At 40.4% G+C, this 20,075-nt stretch overlaps 1 protein-coding gene across 1 annotated transcript in view; it reads right to left on the minus strand.

Annotated features, from left to right (window-relative positions):
• The window catches only part of RUNDC3B (RUN domain containing 3B), a 169,254-nt gene that overhangs the window by 69,315 nt on the left and 79,864 nt on the right, over window positions 1–20,075 (minus strand). The window contains exons 4-7 of the mRNA XM_026649339.1: window positions 17,353–17,438; window positions 14,704–14,793; window positions 5,282–5,362; window positions 3,371–3,539 (exon numbers count right to left, since the gene is read on the minus strand). Of these exons, the coding sequence (XP_026505124.1) occupies window positions 3,371–3,539; window positions 5,282–5,362; window positions 14,704–14,793; window positions 17,353–17,438 (426 nt within the window). The remainder of the gene's footprint in view (window positions 1–3,370; window positions 3,540–5,281; window positions 5,363–14,703; window positions 14,794–17,352; window positions 17,439–20,075) is intronic.

The raw sequence follows: 20,075 nt of genomic DNA on the forward strand, positions 1-20,075 counted from the left end.
GCGCTAACCCATTGCACCACTGGAGCCCAGTTTCACTTAATCTTTTTATTCTATATAGCTTGCCCTTTTTCAACCCGTGATTCTACTTCCTTTTGAAAGCAGGGGCAAGGGACTCTGCACTGGAGTAGAACGTTCAGTCCCAGCTGCTAGGCTGGGACTCTGCCATTTGGAATATGAACATCCACCTTTATCCTTCTCCTTTTCATCCACTAAGGGAGTGCTTAGTGGAGCAGATATAGCCCTATGGTTTTCCTTCCCCAGACTATCCACACTCCACCCACCCAATTTTATTATTGCCCATACTTTACTTTTCTGGGGTTTTAGTTAAAATTTTGACATTAAATATTCTATTAAATGAAGCCATTAAGCAGAATTTTTTATAACATAGTAGGTCTCCCTGGGATGGGGTGGCTGCCCCTCACTGGCAAAAAGGGGTTAAAAGCAGCCCTAGTAAGGCTGCGCTGAAGGCAGCCAATCAGAGGAGGGCTGAGAGGAGCAGCCAATCAGGGCCAAGTAGGCCTATATAAAAAACGAGCTGCAAGGCAGAGGAAGGCAGTTTTCTGCTGGGAGCACAGGGAGGAAGGACTGTGTCCCTGAAGGGCCAAGAGAACTGCCAGCACCCTGGACAGAGCAGTGCTGCAAACAGGGGCCGAGGAAGCCAGAGACACGTCCTGGCTGACTGCCGGGGGGTTGCAGACTGAGGCCCTGATACAAAGGTAAAGAGGGTGGCGTAGCCACGTGGGAGGTGGCTAGACCGTGGACTGCAGTTTGCCACTGGCAGGAAGTGGCTGAACAGTGGACTGCAGGTCCGCTGGCAGGGGGGAGCACAGTGTGTGGCACGGCCGGAGGGCTGTGTCGCTGAAGAGGGCGCCGCAGTCCTTAGAGAGACGTGGGCCAAGAGCGGGAGTCACAGTGGCAATGCACCCCCTGAAGGGGGCGCACTCAACTGCAGAGCTAATTCCCAAGACAGGCTGAAGAGGCACCAGAGTGGTAAGCGAACCCCATTACACTCCCTTTATGCATTCCTCCTCTTTTTCCTTCATTCCTTCTTAATTTTTCTTTGTTTCTCCCATCAGCTTTAATTTTATTTCCATCTGTCTGTCCCACTATTTCACTTTCCTCTTTTTTCTGGGTTTTGTTACTTCAAACCCGCTCTCCCACCTTCAATCCCTCTCTCCTTTTTTTTTTTAAGCCACCAACACTCACCCTCACCCCCCACACACACTTTTTGACCCTTTTCTCTGTTTCAATGTGTTGCTGCCCAGTTCTTTGAGGATAGCATTCTGTGTTAGAAATAGGGCTGAAATATTATGCTATAAAATGGGTTGGACATACGCTATACTAGCAAACACCTGAAAATGCTTCAAACCTTTGGCATTAAGTCTTGTTTTTGAAAGCTGCCTAATTCTGATACTTTTATGGCCTTCTTCATAGTATTTGAGTGACTCCAAATATTTTGTCCCCCACTTCCCTTCCACACCTCTTCTCTCTCTCTAACCCTCTCCAGTTTGAAGGAGAAATAGCTTGATTAGTTTATATATTTTTGTTGTTTATGTGTGTGTGAGTAAAAGTGTGTGTTGTGCATCTGAGGCAAAGTTAAGTCAAAGAAATTAGTTTTGCGTTTCTCTCTCTAAGTGATTAGTTTGATAGTCATTCTTATCTCTTGCAGAAGTTCCATAGTCTAGGTCCAGCTTTTGTGAAAGTTCTATCTCCAACACTCTCAAACCTCCCTGACTAGTCAACACTAATTGTTCTGGTGGAATGTAGCCATCAGATCAAGTGGATAAAGGTTTATGATACCGGGAACTCTCAGATAGCTAGGCCAGTCCCAAGACATGCAGCTATACCAGTTATAACCAATAGCTTATATGCGGTCTATGGGCTAGAGATGGAAACTGGGAGCCAGACATTCTGCATTAGATTTTCAGATCTGCCATCAATTCACTGTGATACTTTGGACAATTGAGTTAACAGTGCATCAGTTTATCCACCAATAAAGTGCATATAGTAAATTCCTACTTATTGTACCACATTGGGGTATCATAGGGCCTATTTTAAAGTAATTTGAAATCCTCTAATTAAAAGGGGCTACATAAGTGCTAAGTATTATTATTTATTCTGTCTAGATATTAAGAGACCTCATGTAAACTATCAAATTCAATAGTGACAGGGCACACATCAGTACTTAGATATATGGAAGCCAAAGAACACACAAAGTAGTGTTACCCTGTTTGGCCTGAGCAGCTAGCAAAAAATTCAGGGTCTTGCAGGTTGCTCCAGGTAGGAGGAGAAACTGATGATATCAGGAATCTTTGATACCTGGAGGAGGAAGCTGGACATGGAGGTGGCTCTGCAACTGTGAGGCCTATTTCCAATCCATCTTGAAGTCACATTTCCATGCAGAGTTCCTCTGAGCTGTGTCCACTGCCTCCCTGGCACCTTCAAGGACCAGTGGGTACTGTCCAGGGTTCTCTGCTCAGCGGCCTCTTCTGGATCCCTGATTTTATCCTTGTGACCTTCACTTCTGTCCCTATTTTTTTCATTTGTTGTCCCCCAAAATTAGTTGATGCCTGGGTCCAATAGCTCTTCCCCTTAAGCTGAGGGGGGAGGCCGTTAGTAATGGGTAGGCCCACACCTGCCCATCCCCAGTGCTTAATAGGTACCTTTGATGCAATCTTGTTTATTTACAAGAAATATACAAAGTCCTGTATCAGAGGGGAAGATGTCTTAGTCTGGATCTGTAAAAAGCAACAGAGTCCTGTGGCACCTTTAAGACTAACAGATGTATCGGAGCATAAGCTTTCGTGGGTGAATACCCACTTCTTCAGACGCATGTCTGCACGTCATGACATGCATCTGACGAAGTGGGTATTCACCCACGAAAGCTTATGCGCCGATACAAAGTCCTGTTTTCCTTGAACACAGAGGAGCCAAAACTCAGGAGATAGTTTCATTGCTTACAGCCCCAAGCCTCTTTTAGCCAGCTTGTCCAGACTGCATGTGTTTTCTAAACCTGTTACTGTGTGGTTCTGCTTCTTTCTCCACACTCCCCACCCAAGCCCTCGATTCACAAGTTCAGATTCCTGGGTGGACTCACATATGCTTGTTTTAGGTTGGGAGCTGCTACAAAAGGAGTATAACTGTTTCTTACAGCCATCTTAAATAAAGTGTGGCAGTCCAACCCACCAACTTCAATGACATTTAACCTGACCCACAATAATAGCTATATTTGTTACGTTTTGACAAACATATATTACTAGAAGAATACCTGTTTACAGGATCCTATGTCTTTTCAGTGACAATAATATTGGACATAAAAATACACATTAGTTCAGTCACCCTCACCCCTCCACAAACTGATTTTTTTTACCTTCTGCTCCAAGGTGAGTCGATACTTCTGTTCTACCCTTTTGCATTTGTTGTACCAACTGTTTTCATCCATGATGAAAGGAGGTCCAATATTTTCGGGAGTACTGCTTTCACTGCCGCTACTTCCCAGAGTCCTTAGCTCTTCTTCATCACTGCTGATGCTATCAGAACTGAAGGACCAAATTTATAAACCAAATGAAAATTACAGTTAACGGATACAAAACCTGCCTTGAAACTGAAGCACTGCTACTCTTAAAACATGAAATGCAAAGCCTTCTTTAAAAAATAAATAAATAAATAAATAAAAATCAGCAATGGAATAGCTGTAGGATTAAACATTACAACTACAGTTTACAAGATAGTCATTACTTGCTCAGCAAACACAAAGCTATTTCACAACCACCAAAAGTAATGCCAGGAATCTGTGTCTGCGAAGTCATCAGCTGTGTAAGGCAGCACAAAAAGGAAGATCTTGCTATGTTAAATTGGAGAGGTGGCCATTAACTCAGAAAGGTAAGAATTTTAGCGTATCCCTTTACCTTTTTCCTTGTTACTAAGTTTTCTGCTGCATCATCAAGAACTTTTAGCTAGTTTTCAGTTGTGAGAGTTCTGCATAATTCACTTATTTTTCATGTTTCTTCTAGAAGTATTTAGCATTGTAAATACTATAAATCATAGTATTTATATGATTCTCTTCAAATACACTATTTAAAACAGTTCAAGAAGTATACCAACAGTGAAGGCATGCTACTATAACACAGTCGTTACTTATGGATCTTTTAGTCCTCATTATCAAGGTTCAACATAAAAGTGTTTGAATCACTGCCCTAGTACTTATGGGGTCTAATTTGTTTTAATTTTAAGACAAATCAGGGAATCAGCCCTGCTGTGACAAACATGTGTCCATTAAAGCTTTTAGACTATATCAGTACAGTGGTGACCCTGAACAGACACAGGGTTTTCGATAAGCTTTGTGTGCACACTTAAGAAATGCTCACATTCTATTACTGATCTGGGTCAAAAATATTTTTGTAGTGTTGTAGTTAACTTAAATTGAACTTTGCACTTAGGCAATTTAAAAAAAATCTAATGAGATCTGCATCTCTAGAGAAGAATTAGAATTTTCATTTTTCAGCCATGTGTCTTAGAGACAGTACATCAAATGTTTCATGGGAGGACATCTTAATTCCCGCCTGCTTTTCAAAACAGTTAAATCTAGCAACAAAATCTATAGCAGTATTTCCATGCTTTTTTGAGGTGCTGAGTGGGGCTACTGATGGCCTCACTGTTCTCAGTCAGATACAGGTATTAACTAAATGTTCTTTGTCAAAAAGGATCATTATGCTAAACCATATAGTTAAAAATTGGTTGAAGAGACCCAGGTATTATACAGGTAACCACAAGATATTTTTGAAGGGCTAAATACTAATACCACATATAGACAGACTTTACAAGATGCAACAGAAGTCAACAAGATATAGGTGCAGATGTGATTTTTCTCACCTTTATACAAACAATGCCATTAACTATGAAGAAAAAGGTACACATAGGAAGGAAAATGTAATTGGCATATCTTCCTACAGAAAAAAAGCATTGATTACAGCTGCTCTACAGTCTGATATTAGCTCTAATTAAAAAGTCTACGCTTCAGTGATAAGTAATTTCTCTCTTTAAAATTAGCATAAGTATTAAACACCTGAGTATAGACTAAAATTTCAGCATGACTGCTCACAGCTCATAAGTCACGCAGTATTACAGCAATAAAAAGCTAAGCATCCCATGCTGGTCACCAAGTACAGAATGTCACAACATACTGAAAGCCAAATAAACTTCAAAAAGATAAGTAAAAGACAAAATATCCAACTACCAAGTGAAGCTGAAAAATAAGATGAAGTTTCAAAATGAAAAGTACCTTTGGGTGAACTTCAGATAGGGTGTATAATCTATTACAGCTGGAAAGTTGCCATCCAATCCCTCTCCCTTCAGGCAGAAACTGACATAATACAGAGAATCAGTAACCATGTTACACCAAGAAAATGAAATGGCAGTGACACAGTTCAATCTTAATAGGATATAATTTGTTTTTCTTTACCAACAAAATCAAAGTATTATTAAAAAAAAAAGATTGTGGGGTACAGTTTTCAGTTGCTGAAATACCATCACATATCCTGAATCTAGATTGTTAAAGTTAAATTACCAACTAATTTATTTAAAAAGTGAAAAGTCATTGCTTCTGTTTTAGAATGATGTAATTTTTATACATATTCACACTATTCAGGGGGAAAGGGGAGTATGTTCTTAGTTTGCCTTTTCTCAAAGGTTTTGAAGAGCTGCCAATTGTGCATGGAAAGTTGGAGAAAGACATTCCTTTAGATACAATTCTGTTTATATATTGCTGCATTTTCTGCACCTTAAAACTATTGAGACTACAAATTCCCAAAGCATGCTCAGCTCTTTCCAATCATATAGGATCAATCAATCAATCACCACCCTCATGGGTTTGCTACCTTAAGTCCTGATTTCGCAAATGTTTACACAGATACTTGACCTGATTGTAATGGAACTACTCACATGCATAAAAGCAAGCATGTGTGTAAGTGGCTGCTAGTTCCAGGCCTAAAAGACCAGATAAAGGGATGGAGAAAAGGATGTACATATAAGGGAAGTGATCAGAGTAACTGGCACACACCTTATTAATTCTGCTTTTTAAATTCTTTATTTTTTACTGTGAGGGTGCAGATGGAGGGAGGGGGAATAGCATGAAGGGGAGTGCTACTAGGAACAAGGCAGAAGAAAGAAGAGGAAGAAAGCTTCACAGGAGAAGAAAGGGTTGAGAAACTGAGGATTACTACAGATATTTGGAAGAAAAAGTTTGCAAAGAGTTAACCTACTCGTTCTGCTTATTCAGAACAAAGACGAGTGATTTATAACATCACAACCAATTACTGCAATAATTTTTTTTTTTTTTTTACTTCAAGTGATGAGTTGCAGGAACAGATGAACATTTTAGAAACCAACATACTAACATTCAGAAATGTCCCTATATATCCATATAGTTTTCTAAAACTCAAATATAAAGATCACAACATAGATTAGAGATCGATAAGATTAAACATGGTGCTGATCTAAAATTAAGGTTTAATTACAATAACGATAGTTTCACAAGGTTTCTAAGAGGCTCAAATACAATTTTTTTCATTCCTCCTCTCCCTCCCGCACCAAACACCAAAATATACACTTTCTAAAAATTGCTCCTCAGAGAGAGACCGTTCCTGCAGTCAATTTAGAAGCTTACTTTTGTTAAAGAAATTCCTCTCTTATCAAATTAAAAAACCGTTCTGAAGAAATAGTCAAAGTGAGTTTTTCCAGAAGTCTTAAACCTTTAAATATTTTTAAATGGCTAAAAATATTCAAACTTGCAGTAGGGAGAGGTGTGGGGATGCAACATGGAGCACAAATACATTTTCCATGTCATACAAACCATTATACAGACAAGTCTAGCTAAAAACAATACAGAAATCTAATGTATGGTACACCTCGCAAACTGGTTCGCCCCATGTCTGGAGCAAAGGCACTCAGACAAAGCTGAAAAAACTAGCTCGGAGTGACAGTTGCCTCTTTGTTGCTACTGAAAGTATAATAGTAAAATGATGATGATGTAAGGTAAGATCAACTATGATATCTCAATGTAGGGGCAGATGTTCTTCCCTCAGCAGAAGGAATTAATTTAAGGAACTGGGCAGTAGACCATGTATTCCTTTAGCTTCTCCAGTTTGATTGCTAAATAGATTCTCCCCTTCAAAGGGAAAGTCCTCTATTCTGAACCTGTTTCACTGGGAAGAGCAGATCTTAACCCGCTATGTCTTCTTAAGCTAATAATAGATGCTGTCGCTTTAGTCAAAGATAATCAAATGATACTCAGACAGTGGTCCCCAAACTTTTTACCTCGCGCCCCCTCCTTACTCCTGTCCGCACCCCCAAGAGGTGGGAGCAGGGCCATGACTCCAGGAGTGGGGATAAGGACGGGGTAAGGGGGCCGGCAGCTGGGGCCCCGGGTCAGTGGCGCTGCAACTCACTTTTAATAGTGGGGGTGCTGAAAGCCAACCCCCTTACCCCTGTCCGCCCCAGAGCTGGGGCTGGGAGCAGGGCTGTGTCTCTGGGAGGGGAGGGGGAAAATCAGACAGGGGTAAGGGGGCTGAGACTGGGGCCATAGTCAGGACCCCGGGCACGGGGCTGGCAGCTTGGACCCCGCGTGAAACCTACACCCCCTTACCTCTAGTTCCTATGCCTGGGCCACCCCCCCCCCAAATGTTCCTCTGCACCCCCCTAGGGAAGCGCACCCCACAGATTGTGGACTTCTGCTCTAAGAGCATGTTTCACTATGTTCTGTCCACCAGTTAAAATATCATTCACCAGTTTATGCTCATCTTCTGATAGCACTTGAATAAAGGTGGTGAAACTGATAACAGGATGTCATAACTATAAAGGGAAGGGTAACAGCTCTCCTGTGTACAGTACTATAAAATCCCTCCTGGCCAGAGACTCCAAAATCCTTTTCCCTGTAAAGGGTTAAGAAGCTCAGGTAACCTGGCTGACACCTGACCCAAAGGACCAATAAGGGGACAAGATACTTTCAAATCTTGGCGGGGGGGGGGAAGGGTTTTGTTTGTGCTCTTTGTTTTGGGGGTTGTTCGCTCTTGGGACTGAGAGGGACCAGACATCAATCCAGGTTCTCCACATCTTTCTAAACAAGTCTCTCCTATTTCAAACTTGAAAGTAAACAGCCAGGCAAGGCGTGTTAGTTTTACTTTGTTTTCTCAACTTGTAAATGTACCTTTTACTAGAGTGTTTATCTCTGTTTGCTGTACTTTGAACCTGAGGCTAGAGGGGGGTCCTCTGAGCTCTTTAAGTTTGATTACCCTGTAAAGTTATTTTCCATCCTGATTTTACAGAGATGATTTTTACCTTTTTCTTTAATTAAAAGCCTTCTTTTTAAGAACCTGATTGATTTTTCCTTGTTTTTAGATCCATGGGGGTTGGATCTGTATTCTCCAGGAGTTGGTGGGAGGAAGGAGGGGGGATGGTTAATTTCTCCTTGTTTTAAGATCCAAGAGGTTTGGATCTGTATTCACCAGGGAATTGGTGAAGGTCTCTCAAGGCTACCCAGGGAAGGGAATTAGCTTTGGGATGGTGGCAGCGGACCAGATCTAAGCTGGTAGTTAAGCGTAGAAGTTTTCATGCAGGCCCCCACATTTGTACCCTAAAGTTCAAAGTGGGGAAGCAGCCTTGACACAGGACATAATACTCAGAGAAGATGAAGAAAAAACCTTTTGTCCTAAAGTATACAATCTTTACCCTCCTTGGCAAATAACATGGAATGTGCTATCTGTCGAAAGCCACTGCTACTACTAACAAGTTAGGACTGGGCTGCATGTAGTGAAAATAAGAACTCCTCCTCATAGGACAGGTGGTATAAAACTTAGCAGCTTTTTAAAAAATGGGCTAACAAGAAGCTGGAGTAGACCAAACAGATTTGGCCATGACAACAGCCCATCCAATATGGGTAAAGAAATTCTGGTCTGTGAAGGGGCTCTCAAAATGTCAAAAACTGGATGGGAGAATTCTTTCATTGCCACAGAAGGTAATTTTAGATCTACCAATTCACAAAACTGCGGGGCATCCTCAGAGGAAGACAAAGCAGAAGCGATGCCCACATTCTGACCAGAAGAGTCCAGCTCTGTTACTAGCTGCTGCTAGTCCATCTGTGGGGATAATTCTTCTTCCTCTTCAGATAGAGAACCTGGTAACATCATCAGACATTCTTCACTGAAGTCAGGAGATGGAGACAGATCCAGAAAGCTCAAATCTATTATACAGATCCTTTCTTGATCTTTAGCAGGAGAATGATTCATATGCCAAATAGTAGCTGGGAGACTCCATAAAGCCCCTTGATGTATACCAACAAAACCATGCAGCTTAAGGAGCCCATTGTTGCCAGTACCCACCCTCAGGTACCATTTTATAAATCAAGGGGTAAGGAGGATTAAAGGTTCAATATCCAGGTGTATATCTTGCTCCTACAGAATGAAACATAGGGAATGTGTCAGGTTGTTTAGGTGCATCCTACTCCTCTTCCAAAGGTGGATCCAATCTCAGATCCATAGCCAAGAAGATCGGAGAACTACCAGAACCAGGATGTGACGCATAGTAAATGGTGTTATAGAGAATCTGAGGGACTTGGAGGCAGAAGAGAAAATTCTGGAGAGAAACTAGGTATTTCCTCCATTCTACGACCCCGAACACAGACATGTGAAGGGGCTTTTCCTCTCTCCCAACCCTGAAGGTATCTCTTGTAGATCTGTTGCCCAATCTGGTTGTAGAGCTGTATGGCAAATTTTGGCTACTACAGTAATTCTGTCTGGTTCCGATGACTCCACTGTTGCCAATTCTGGTCAGGTCTTTGCCATTGTCTTTAGATCCATAGGAACCCTCAAATCTAGTAACAATGTTCTGTCTAGATTTTTCCTTTTGGATTGTTATCTTCAGTCTGGGAACTGACGTGGATGGATCCAGGTCTGATGGATCCAATGAATCACTCATCTGGGATCCAGCCCTGCTAACACTGGATGGTCTTTTCCGATTCTGATTTAGTTGGGGATTGGTCCTGAGGTCCCTTCCAACCCTGATATTCTATGATTCTATACATCTTCCTCAGAGCTGCAACCGATGCATCTGGTGGCCTTTCAGGTGGCCTTGACTTTGGAGTGTCTGAAGCCAGTGCTGACAGAAGCTTAAGAGCTTTTAGTTTCATCAGATCCAATGTCCTGTGTGCCATGAGCACTGCTGACCTTGGGGTTACCTCTGGTGCTGATTTCTTCATAGGTACCTTAGTCCTAGTAGGTGCCAAACTCAGAGATGACACAGGTCTCTTCACTCATATTACACGCTCTTGGATGTATCAGATACAATAGACTTTGCTGCTATTGCTTTCAGAAGAAAATGTTACTCACCTTGTGCAGTAACTGTGGTTCTTTGAGATGTGTGTCCCTATGGGTGCTCCACTTTGGGTGTGTTTGTGCCCCCTGCACCTCTGATCAGAGATTTTAGGTAGCAGTGTCCGTTTGGTCCACACATGTGCTCTCCCAGTCCCATGCCCTGCATCAGGACTATATAGCTCTGCGCAGGCAAACTGCCCTCAGTTCCTTCTCTACCGCAGAGCTCATTGGTAAGAACTCCAAAGCAGAGGGTAGGACGACGGATAGTGGAGCACCCATAGGGACACACATCTCAAAGGAACCACAGTTACTACATAAGGTAAGTAATCTTTTCTTCTTCTTTGAGCAGTGTTTTTATGGATGCTCCACTTTAGGTGACTCTACAACAATACCTCTAAGGGAGGGGTGGGGCTTCAGAGTCAAGTCTAGAACTGAGGATAAGACAGTGGAGCCAAATATGGCATTGGACGCTGAGTCGTGGATGAGTGGATAATGTTCAACAAATGTATGAGCAGTTGTCCAATTTGCTGCTTTGCATATTTCTGTGACCAGAATGTTTCTGAGGAAGGCTATGGAAGTGGAGCGAAATCTCATGGAGTGAAAACAACGAGGAGTCCTTGTGGCACCTTAGAGACTAACAAATTTATTTGGGCATAAGCTTTCGTGGGCTATAACCCACTTCATCTGGGTATGCCCAAATAAATTTGTTAGTCTCTAAGGTGCCACAAGGACTCCTCGTTGTTTTTACTGATACAGATTAACACGGCTATCCCTCTGTAACCTGTCATCATGGAGTCAGTTCATACTCTAGAAGGAGGTTGAAGATTGAGAGAATGAAAGCAATAGGTAATGCAGTCCGATATCCATCTAGAGAGTCTTTGTTTAGAGACTGAGGATCCTTTGATCTGTCTGCAATGGAGAGAAATAGTTTGGGAGATTTCCTGAAGGGCTTAGTCCTATCTAAATAGAAGGCTAGTGCTCTCCTGACATCGAGTGTGTGAAATGTCGCCTCCCTTTGTCCTGGTGCAGTTTTGGAAAGAAAATTGGGAGGTGGATAAGTTGGTTTATATGGAATTCCGAAGATATTTTCAGTATGAACTTGGGGTGTGGTCATAGTGTAACCTTGTCTTTGAAAAAGACTGTAAATGAGGGGTACATTAGAGCCCCTCTCTGAGAGGACGTAAAGGCTACTAGGAATGCAGTTTTCACAAAGAGGTATAGAAGAGTGCAGGTGGCCATGGATTCAAAGGGAGGCCTTGAAAGGCAACTGAGGACAAGGCTGGTGTAGGCATCTGACTTGTGGGAAGAGGTTACCCTTGAGAAACCTTATTGGAGGATGAGTGAAAACAGAATAACTGTCTATTTTATGATAAAAGGCGGTGATGGCTACAAGAAGCACCTTTGAGGTTAGAGATAATCCTGACATTTTTAGTTCTAGGATGGAATCTAGCACAAGCAGTAGCAGAGGGGATGTAGGAATAATTGTCTCAAGTCTCAGCAGAGTTGGAATCTCTTCCACTTTTGAATATATGTGCGATGAATAGTTTGTTTCCTGCTATGTAACAGCACCACCTTTACATCCTCAGAGCAGGTCATTTCCAAGCCTTCAAACCATCAAGGAGTCATGCCTTGAGCCAGAGAGCCTGTAGATTGGGGAGATGGACCTCAACAGCACCCTGACTGTACTTTGCCATAAGAGCTTGGTAATTGGTGATCCTAAATTGTAGGGTCACTGATTAATATGATTTTAGTCCAAATAACTCAGGTTTCAAATCCTTGTGACAGGGTGTCGATTTAGCTTGGCGCTGTCTGCCACATTCATGTACAGGGTCAACAACAATGGAGTTCAGGGATGAGTGCGAAAATAAAAAGTCCAAGTCTTTAGAGAGAACATAGTATTTTTTGTCTGCTCTCTTGCATATGGGAAGTATTGTGGCTGGTGTCTGCCATATAATTTTTGCTGGGTCCAGCAAGGCCTCATTAATGAGAAGTGCAATGTGGGCATGTACAGGACGTTGAGCAGCTTGTGTTGCGACTCCTTAACCTCTTTCAGCAGAATTTTTAAAGAAGCCACTACCCTCTTGATAAGGTCCTGAAATCGTTTGACGTTATCTGCCAAGGTTGGTGGAGGAGGCATAATAGCTTTAACAGGAGAAGTTGAAGAGATATTGGTTGAAGAAGTAATCTCTTTGTCTAGTCTCACTTTCTGTTCCTCAAAGGTCTCCTCTTGCAGATCATGAGGTCTAGACAGAGAAACTGTTGAAGATCGTCTTCTCCTATCCCTATGCGAAACACTATGGGCCCTCAATAACTAGTGTCTATAGGCTACCCAGGAGTCCCAGTAAGGTCACTGAGGTAGTGCAAAGGGCATGGGTGGGGCAACCAAGGATGTCCATACCAACTGGATGTGTCGTGTCTCTCATAATGGTAAGCTGGTTCTGCAGAGGCCTCAGGCTGGCTCACTCTCTGATAGTGGAATGGAGAGCCTTCAACATTTAAACCAGGGAGAGCCAGGCATACCCTGTCCAGGTTTCACTTCCCCAGAGAGAAGAGACAAGGAAAAAATAAGGACAGGAAGTAGTCTGCTATTTTAATAAGAGAAAAGAGGGGGTTTTTTGTTTGTTTTTAAAGAAAAAGGGGAGTACTAACAATAACTAATGGAAACTATGAACTAACACTAACTAACTCGAACAAGATAAGATATAAATGAGGAAATTTCAATTCAGATGCTGCTGGGGCTCCACCTCAGGCTGACTCGGTTGAGAAGGAACTGAGGGCAGTTCGCCCACGCAGCACTATATAGCTCTGATGCAGGGCACAAGACAGGGAGAACATATGTGTGGCCTGGACAGACACTGCTACCTAAAATCTCCAATCTGAGGTGCAGTGGGTGCGAATGCCTCTAAAGTGGAGTATCCATAGGGACACTACTTGAACTAGTAAGAGTTCTGTCTTTACTCATTCTTGGAGTAAATGTACAGCAGATGAAGCTTCTGGGTGGAGTGTGTCTTTCACCAAAGACATGCCTTATATTAACGTCTGATGCTGGAAATACTTCTGGACACAAAGTGCCTCTTTTGAAGACTGCTCCTCTGATTTTTGACTCCACTACTACAGTTAGAACAGAGAGATTAAAAATTCTAACTTTACTAAGAGTATTAAGTATGAGAAAGGCAAGATAGATAAGGTAAGAACTTTTATTGGACCAACTTCTGTTGGTGGAAGGTACAAGCTTTTGAGCTACACAGAGCTCTGCTTTAGGTCTGGGGAAGGAAACAGTGTCTGAGATAAAATATCTAACATTAACTCTAAAATATCTACATATCTAATGATACTATAGATGAAATCCAAGAGATATGGAGAGGTTCACTTTTGTCTAATGCTGCGGTTGAAAGGAACTGGGGAACAGTAGACACCATGCCACATTATAGCCTTGCCTTTATAACATTTTAGAGAGGGCGTGTGAGCACTCTAACAGGCACTGCTTAGAACAGGTTCTACTGTCTAGGCTGCACCAACTGGCACAACCCAAGAATGGGAATTTGCAGAGGACACTCGAAGATGAACAGGAAGCTAGAATGGAACAAATAGTGCCACCACCTTAACTACAGATCCTCCTATAGTGTACAGTAGCTGAAACACTTTGACACATTTCTGAACATTTAAAGCAAATATTTGTTTGAAGATCAACTACGTTATGCTAGAACGGACAAACTTAAAATAGTATAACATTAAAAAGAATCTTTTTAGTCACTTAAATCAGTGTTTTATCTGAAATTTGAGCTGCAATTACCAAAGTACTCATGCAACTGACAAATTTGACAGATGTCAAAAATTAATCAATCATTCTGATGGTAATGAAGGGACACTGTTATTTGAACAACATTTTTAGTCAGTACAGGAGGAAAAGAACTGAAGAATAATGGATGTGATGCAAAAGTGGTTTCTCTTAATGCATCAAAATATCAGCAACTGAAGCAACTGATCATTGGTTGAAGTTTAGACTAGGACACACAGACGTGTGTGTTTTTGTTGCCTTAATACACTGAGACAGAAGAGGAAAGAAATGAAGCAACATGCATACATGAGCCAAAATCCATGCTGGAGCACACAGTTGATATTCTCTTTCATGAAGGATATTATTTATTTGTATTATAGCAAGAGGGGGGCAAGCTCCACTCAAACTGGGGCCCCATTGTGCTAGGCACAGTACACGAAAAAGACATCTTTAACTACACTGAAAACTGGTTTAAGGTTCCAGAATCTACAAATGATTAAAAAATAAAGGTTAGGATATATAGTTTAGTATAACTAAACACCTGTCAGACAAACTGAATACCTGAAGTCAATAGCATTGAGTCCCAACAGCATGCCAGCAAGCATATTTGCTTCCTCTCCCAGGACAATTGCTCCATCTTCATAAAATCTCCTTCAAGAAACAAAATGGTTTTCACCACACACACACAAAAATCAAACAAACGCACCAGAAATGAGCACCAATCTCTGTTCTAAATAATAATTCAGCTATCACATTGACTATTCAAGTTATTTTTTTTTTAAAAAAAGACTTTTTAAATCCAAATAAATGAAAACAGCCACTGGCTGCCCAGATGGCATTCACATTTCACTTCTGGTAAAGCAAAGGAAGAGATCACTATAAAGGAATACATTCAAGAGGGGGGCAGGGAAGTGCTCCATAATGATAAAACTATTTTAAAATGCATCAAATCCAGACATTGCCAAACTAGATATATGTTAATTAATGTATTAGGAGACTATTTCATGCCCTTGAGAAATAGCAGTAGAAAAGGATAAGCCAAAAAACAACCCCCACCCCCCAAAAAGAGAGAGAAAAAGACACAATTGGAGTTTTACTTGTGAATGAGAATGTGTCATGCCTACTGAAAGAATGACAATTGATGCCACTGTAAAAGCCATCTATATTTCTTAATTGTACTTAGAGTTAATTTTAAGACCCAGTATTCAGATTTAACTTTCAACAGTTGACTATATTAGCAGACTACACTCCTATTTTTAGCAGCGTAATGTCCCACTGCCTCCCCACTGCTGAAGCCTTTCCCTGCCAGAGGGAAAGACTCTCACATAGTGCATGAAAGATCATTGAAAGACTGGGGCCTAAGGTAAAACACCAAAATCCACATTTTAGAACCTAAATAAATGGCCTGATTTCAAAAAGGGCTAACTACAGCCATCTCCCACTGAAATTAATAGCACCAGCAGATGCTCAGCACCCTTAAAGTCAGGCCACTTATTTAGGTGCCTAACTTTAGGAACTCATGTTTGAAAATTTTCTCTCTCTCTCTAAGGGTTTTTTTTTAAGACATAAATCTCTAAATAATAATTCTGGATAATTCAACTGATATTGACATAATTATACACAAATTTATATGAGAATTCAGTTAATTCTATAGCTCCACACAGGAAATCACTGGTTTAGTCCTCTGCTGCTTGTGGATTGGGAACCCCAAATGTTTTGCTTTAGTGCTGAGTAACTGGAAATCTAAACTTCCAGCGCCAAAAGTTCAATATTACTAAAAGTAATTTCATAAGTTGAATGTATAACAACCATTAATTTAATTTTAAACGTCTACTGAAAAACAGAATCTGTATACATTTCAAGGTTATTGGGAACTTCCTCACATTCCAAATGAATGGCGATAAAGGTTTGTTTTCTAAAAGCTAAACTAGTGAAACAGCCAGCTAATCATAATTATTGTTATCTATTACCTAGCAAGTTAAACTACTGGACATGAACAAGAGTGACAGCTTAAGAGGACTTTTTTTATAACAAAATTCTTGAGAAGAAAAAATTAATAAAACAAGAGTTAGGCTTTTTTTAAAAAAAAGACATGCTTAAGTGCTTTAAGAATTTCTCACACAGTTCAAGTGTAAGTATACCTGGATAAATGCTTATAATTTTAAGCAAAGAGCATGTGACTGGAAGGCTCAGTTAATTCATCTGTAAAATGGGAATAATATCTACCTGACGCTGGTGCAATTTAAGATTTGTAAAGCACTTTGAGATCCATGGACAAAAAGTGTTACAGAAGAACAAAATATGGCAAGTGAAATTATTTTCCCTTACTCAATTTTGTTGCTGTTCTTTGAATATTCTCCAGTCTATTTAAGTCTCTCTGATATCGTGAGGCCTGATACTCGCAATATTATAGGGGCAGTCTCAGCTCTATATACAGAGACCCCTCTGATCCATGACATGAAGCCCCTGCAAGAGCCACCCAAAACAGCAGCAACATATTTTGATACCATATTTATCATACTACAAGCTCATATTAGATTTCCTAGCCACTATTGCCTTCTCTTTTATTAAGACAATAAAACTACATAATTGGTATATTATCAAATATAACCAAAGTTATTATATTTTACAGCAGTACTTCACAGCTATAACCAGCACTGGTGTGCATTAATTCTAACCTTTCCCTCCGTCCTTTCTAAAGTACTTTACCAGAAGTCTCTTCCTTTCCCCCCTAAGTTATGCCTGGGGAAATTCTCCATAATAACTGGGACAAATTTAATACTTCTTTCACTGTGTTTCTGAGGGCTTTTTAATCTAAAGGCACTTCCTCTATCTTGAGAAGAAGACCTCAAACCAATGTTTAATTTTCTACCTTTATGTAGGCAACAAGCACCAACCCCTCTTCCAAAGTTTAGTTTCCTATCTCACTAATCCTCCCCAAAATTTTCATTAAAAAAAAAGCCAAACTTTTATCATCAAAGAGGAATATACAAGTTTCCAATTATGCCAATGCTAACACACAAATACAGGCCTCTAGATCAGTCTGCAAAGGCAGCAACGGATACCCCTCATACAAACTAAACACACCATTTCTGCTATTTACTTCTTATTCTTATATAGATCAAGTACCAAGTTCATTCCCAAACCCAGGTCTTTTGCCTAAGTAACATTTTGAAATTTAGCATTAAGCAAATAAAAGGACTTTAAGACCTGGTTGTTTTGAAGTCTCTTAGAGCTGCAGAAATATATTCTGACAAATGTTTTTCCATAAGTGCCACCCTGATCCACGCTCTGCCCTGAAAGGAAGAAGAAACAATATCAAATACCTAAATCACATACTGTACTAAAAAGCATTCTGTTTATTTGAACCTCTGGAAAACAATCAGACCAGTACAGCTGGAGGGGGAAAGCCACTACACAATTTGCTACTAAAAATATAAATTTGGTATTTAATGTATACTCGACTACAGAAATAAAAAAACAAAACCACAAAACATATTTCTCACATTTTACAGGGGTATTCAAATAAGAATCCTGAAGTAGCAATCTTTCCTTCAAGAATATAGAAGTGGCTAACTTTCACTCAGATGTACAAAAATATTTCTAATTTAATGAAAACAGATGTGAAAGCTTTGGCAGCTTTCCATACCTATTTCTGTAAATAAGTTTTGCAACATACCTTTGCTTTGGAACTCCTTGTAAACTGCATTTTTGCAATTACTGAAATCTGTTTATCAATCAGTAATTTTACACAGAATTATATTATAAAATTATGTCTGTCTGTACATAATTTTAAAAGCTAAACTTTGTGTTAAATATTTGGCAGTGCAATCTATAATATTTTCTAATTTAAATTTTTTCACTGGTGCCAGTCAAATATACCCAAATCAAACACCAGTAAACAGGTGGCATGCTCCAAACCAAATATTCGTGCTCCAAACCAAATATTTGTGAATGAGAGACCAGATACTATTGACTAAAACAGTAGTAAAATCTGGGCATGCTCCTACAATAAAGAAGAAATTTTTATATGATAGTTGGTCCTAATTCAAAAGATAGATTGTTTGGAATTATTTCCTGTTTGTTTTAATTAGGCAACAGTTATGATTACCCCAATCAAGTCAAGTTACTTCCAAACTATATCAAATCTACCGGCAATTAATTATGTGGCAAGTCATCTTGTTAGTTATTTTTTTTAAATTATACACGCAACTCTTACTAGGCCCATTTCACTGCTGAATTATTATAAAGATTTTAGCAAAAATACTAGCTAACCAAATGCAGACATCGCTCTCAGTTTATATAAACTCAGATCAAACTGCACTCATTAAAGATAGACAAATGGTACATAATATCCATATATCTTTGGAATAACTCGTAGTGCCAAATAAAAACAACATTTATTTTATCACTTGGTGTAGAGAAAGCTTTTTGTTAGACAATAGAGGAACTACCTGTTTAAGATTTAGTCCCATATGGATATTGGCCCCTACTTCTTAAATGGATTAGTGCTTTTTATGCCAGCCCAAAAGCAGCTATGCAAGTCAAGAGAGCTAAATCTCCGCTATTTATATTACACAGGGGAAAAATGTTTACTAACATGTTCTGTAACTGTTGTTTTGCAAGATGTGTTGCACATGTCCATTCCACTTCAGGTGTGTGCATGCCAAGTACACAGATGTCAGAGATTTTTCCCTTGGTGGTACCCGTTGGGGCAGTGCACATGCTCTCTGCTGCCTTGTGCTGCTGCGTGATAGTATAAAGGGCAGAGCCATCTCCAACCCCTTTCAGTTCTTTCTTATCAGATAGACTCTGATAAAGAGGGAAAGAAGGGTGGGTTACGGAATTGACGTACAGACGCTCCCCGGGTTATGCAAACCCGACTTACGGAAAAAGTTCTAAAAGTTCCGTAAGCTTTTTTCTTTTGGCGTAATTGTCAGAGATACGTTCTCAGCTTACGCAAAATTTGACTTATGCAAGGCGTTCTGGAACGGAACGCTTGCATAAGTCAGGGAGCTTTTGTACAACACATCTTGCAGAAAAATAGTTATAGAACAGGTTAGTAACTATTTTTCTTCAATTGATTTCACATGTCCATTCCACTTCAAGTAACTCACAAGCAGTTCAATCTCAAGGTGGGATTGGAGTCTACCAGAATAATAATGGAAGGACAACAAGCCCAAATCTGGCATCATCACTATACTATTACATTTGCCTCTCATTATGCCATCTTACATGCACTGAAGACCAAGTTACAGCTCTGCAAATAACCAGAATATAGGCACACAGGCCACATGTGATATGGTTGAATGAGCCAGTACCCTACTCGATGGAGTTACATTGGCCATGTCATAGCACAAACGTATACAAAAGGAGATCCATAACAAAATTAAAAACTGAGAAGAGACCAGAAGGCCCTTCATACTGTCTGCAACTGCCACAAACAATTGCGAGGATCTAAATGGTTTAGTTCTCTCCAAGTAAAACGCTAACGCTCTCCTAAAATCTAATGTGTGGCGTCTCTCCTTATCCTTATGAGCATGAGACTTAGGAAAATAAATTAATAAATATAATGTCTGATGTGGAAGTGAGAGACCACCACTTTGGTGAAAAATTTCAGATGGGGGGTAAGTTTACCTCATCCTTGTAGAGGACTGTGTACAGAGGGTCAGACACTAGAGCTTGGAATTCATCCACTCTCCTGGCTGAGGTGATTGCCACTGAGGTGGCTACTTTCACAGAGAGATGGAGAAATGAGCAGGTAGTCAGGGATTGAAAGGGAACACGCATTAAGGGTAGAAAGCTGAAATAGCTGGTAGATGGACTCTGCTGGAACTAAAGGCAAGACCTAGCTATTTCAGGTATAACGAATAGTCCATGTGATGGGGTGGTCTGGAAGGGGTTAAGGTGGCCAGGTAGGCCTATTAACTCCA

The sequence above is a fragment of the Terrapene carolina genome, unplaced genomic scaffold, assembly GCF_002925995.2.
Source record: "Terrapene carolina triunguis isolate 2854851 unplaced genomic scaffold, T_m_triunguis-2.0 Scaffold84, whole genome shotgun sequence".
In the NCBI taxonomy this organism is placed as follows: Eukaryota; Metazoa; Chordata; order Testudines; family Emydidae; genus Terrapene; species Terrapene triunguis.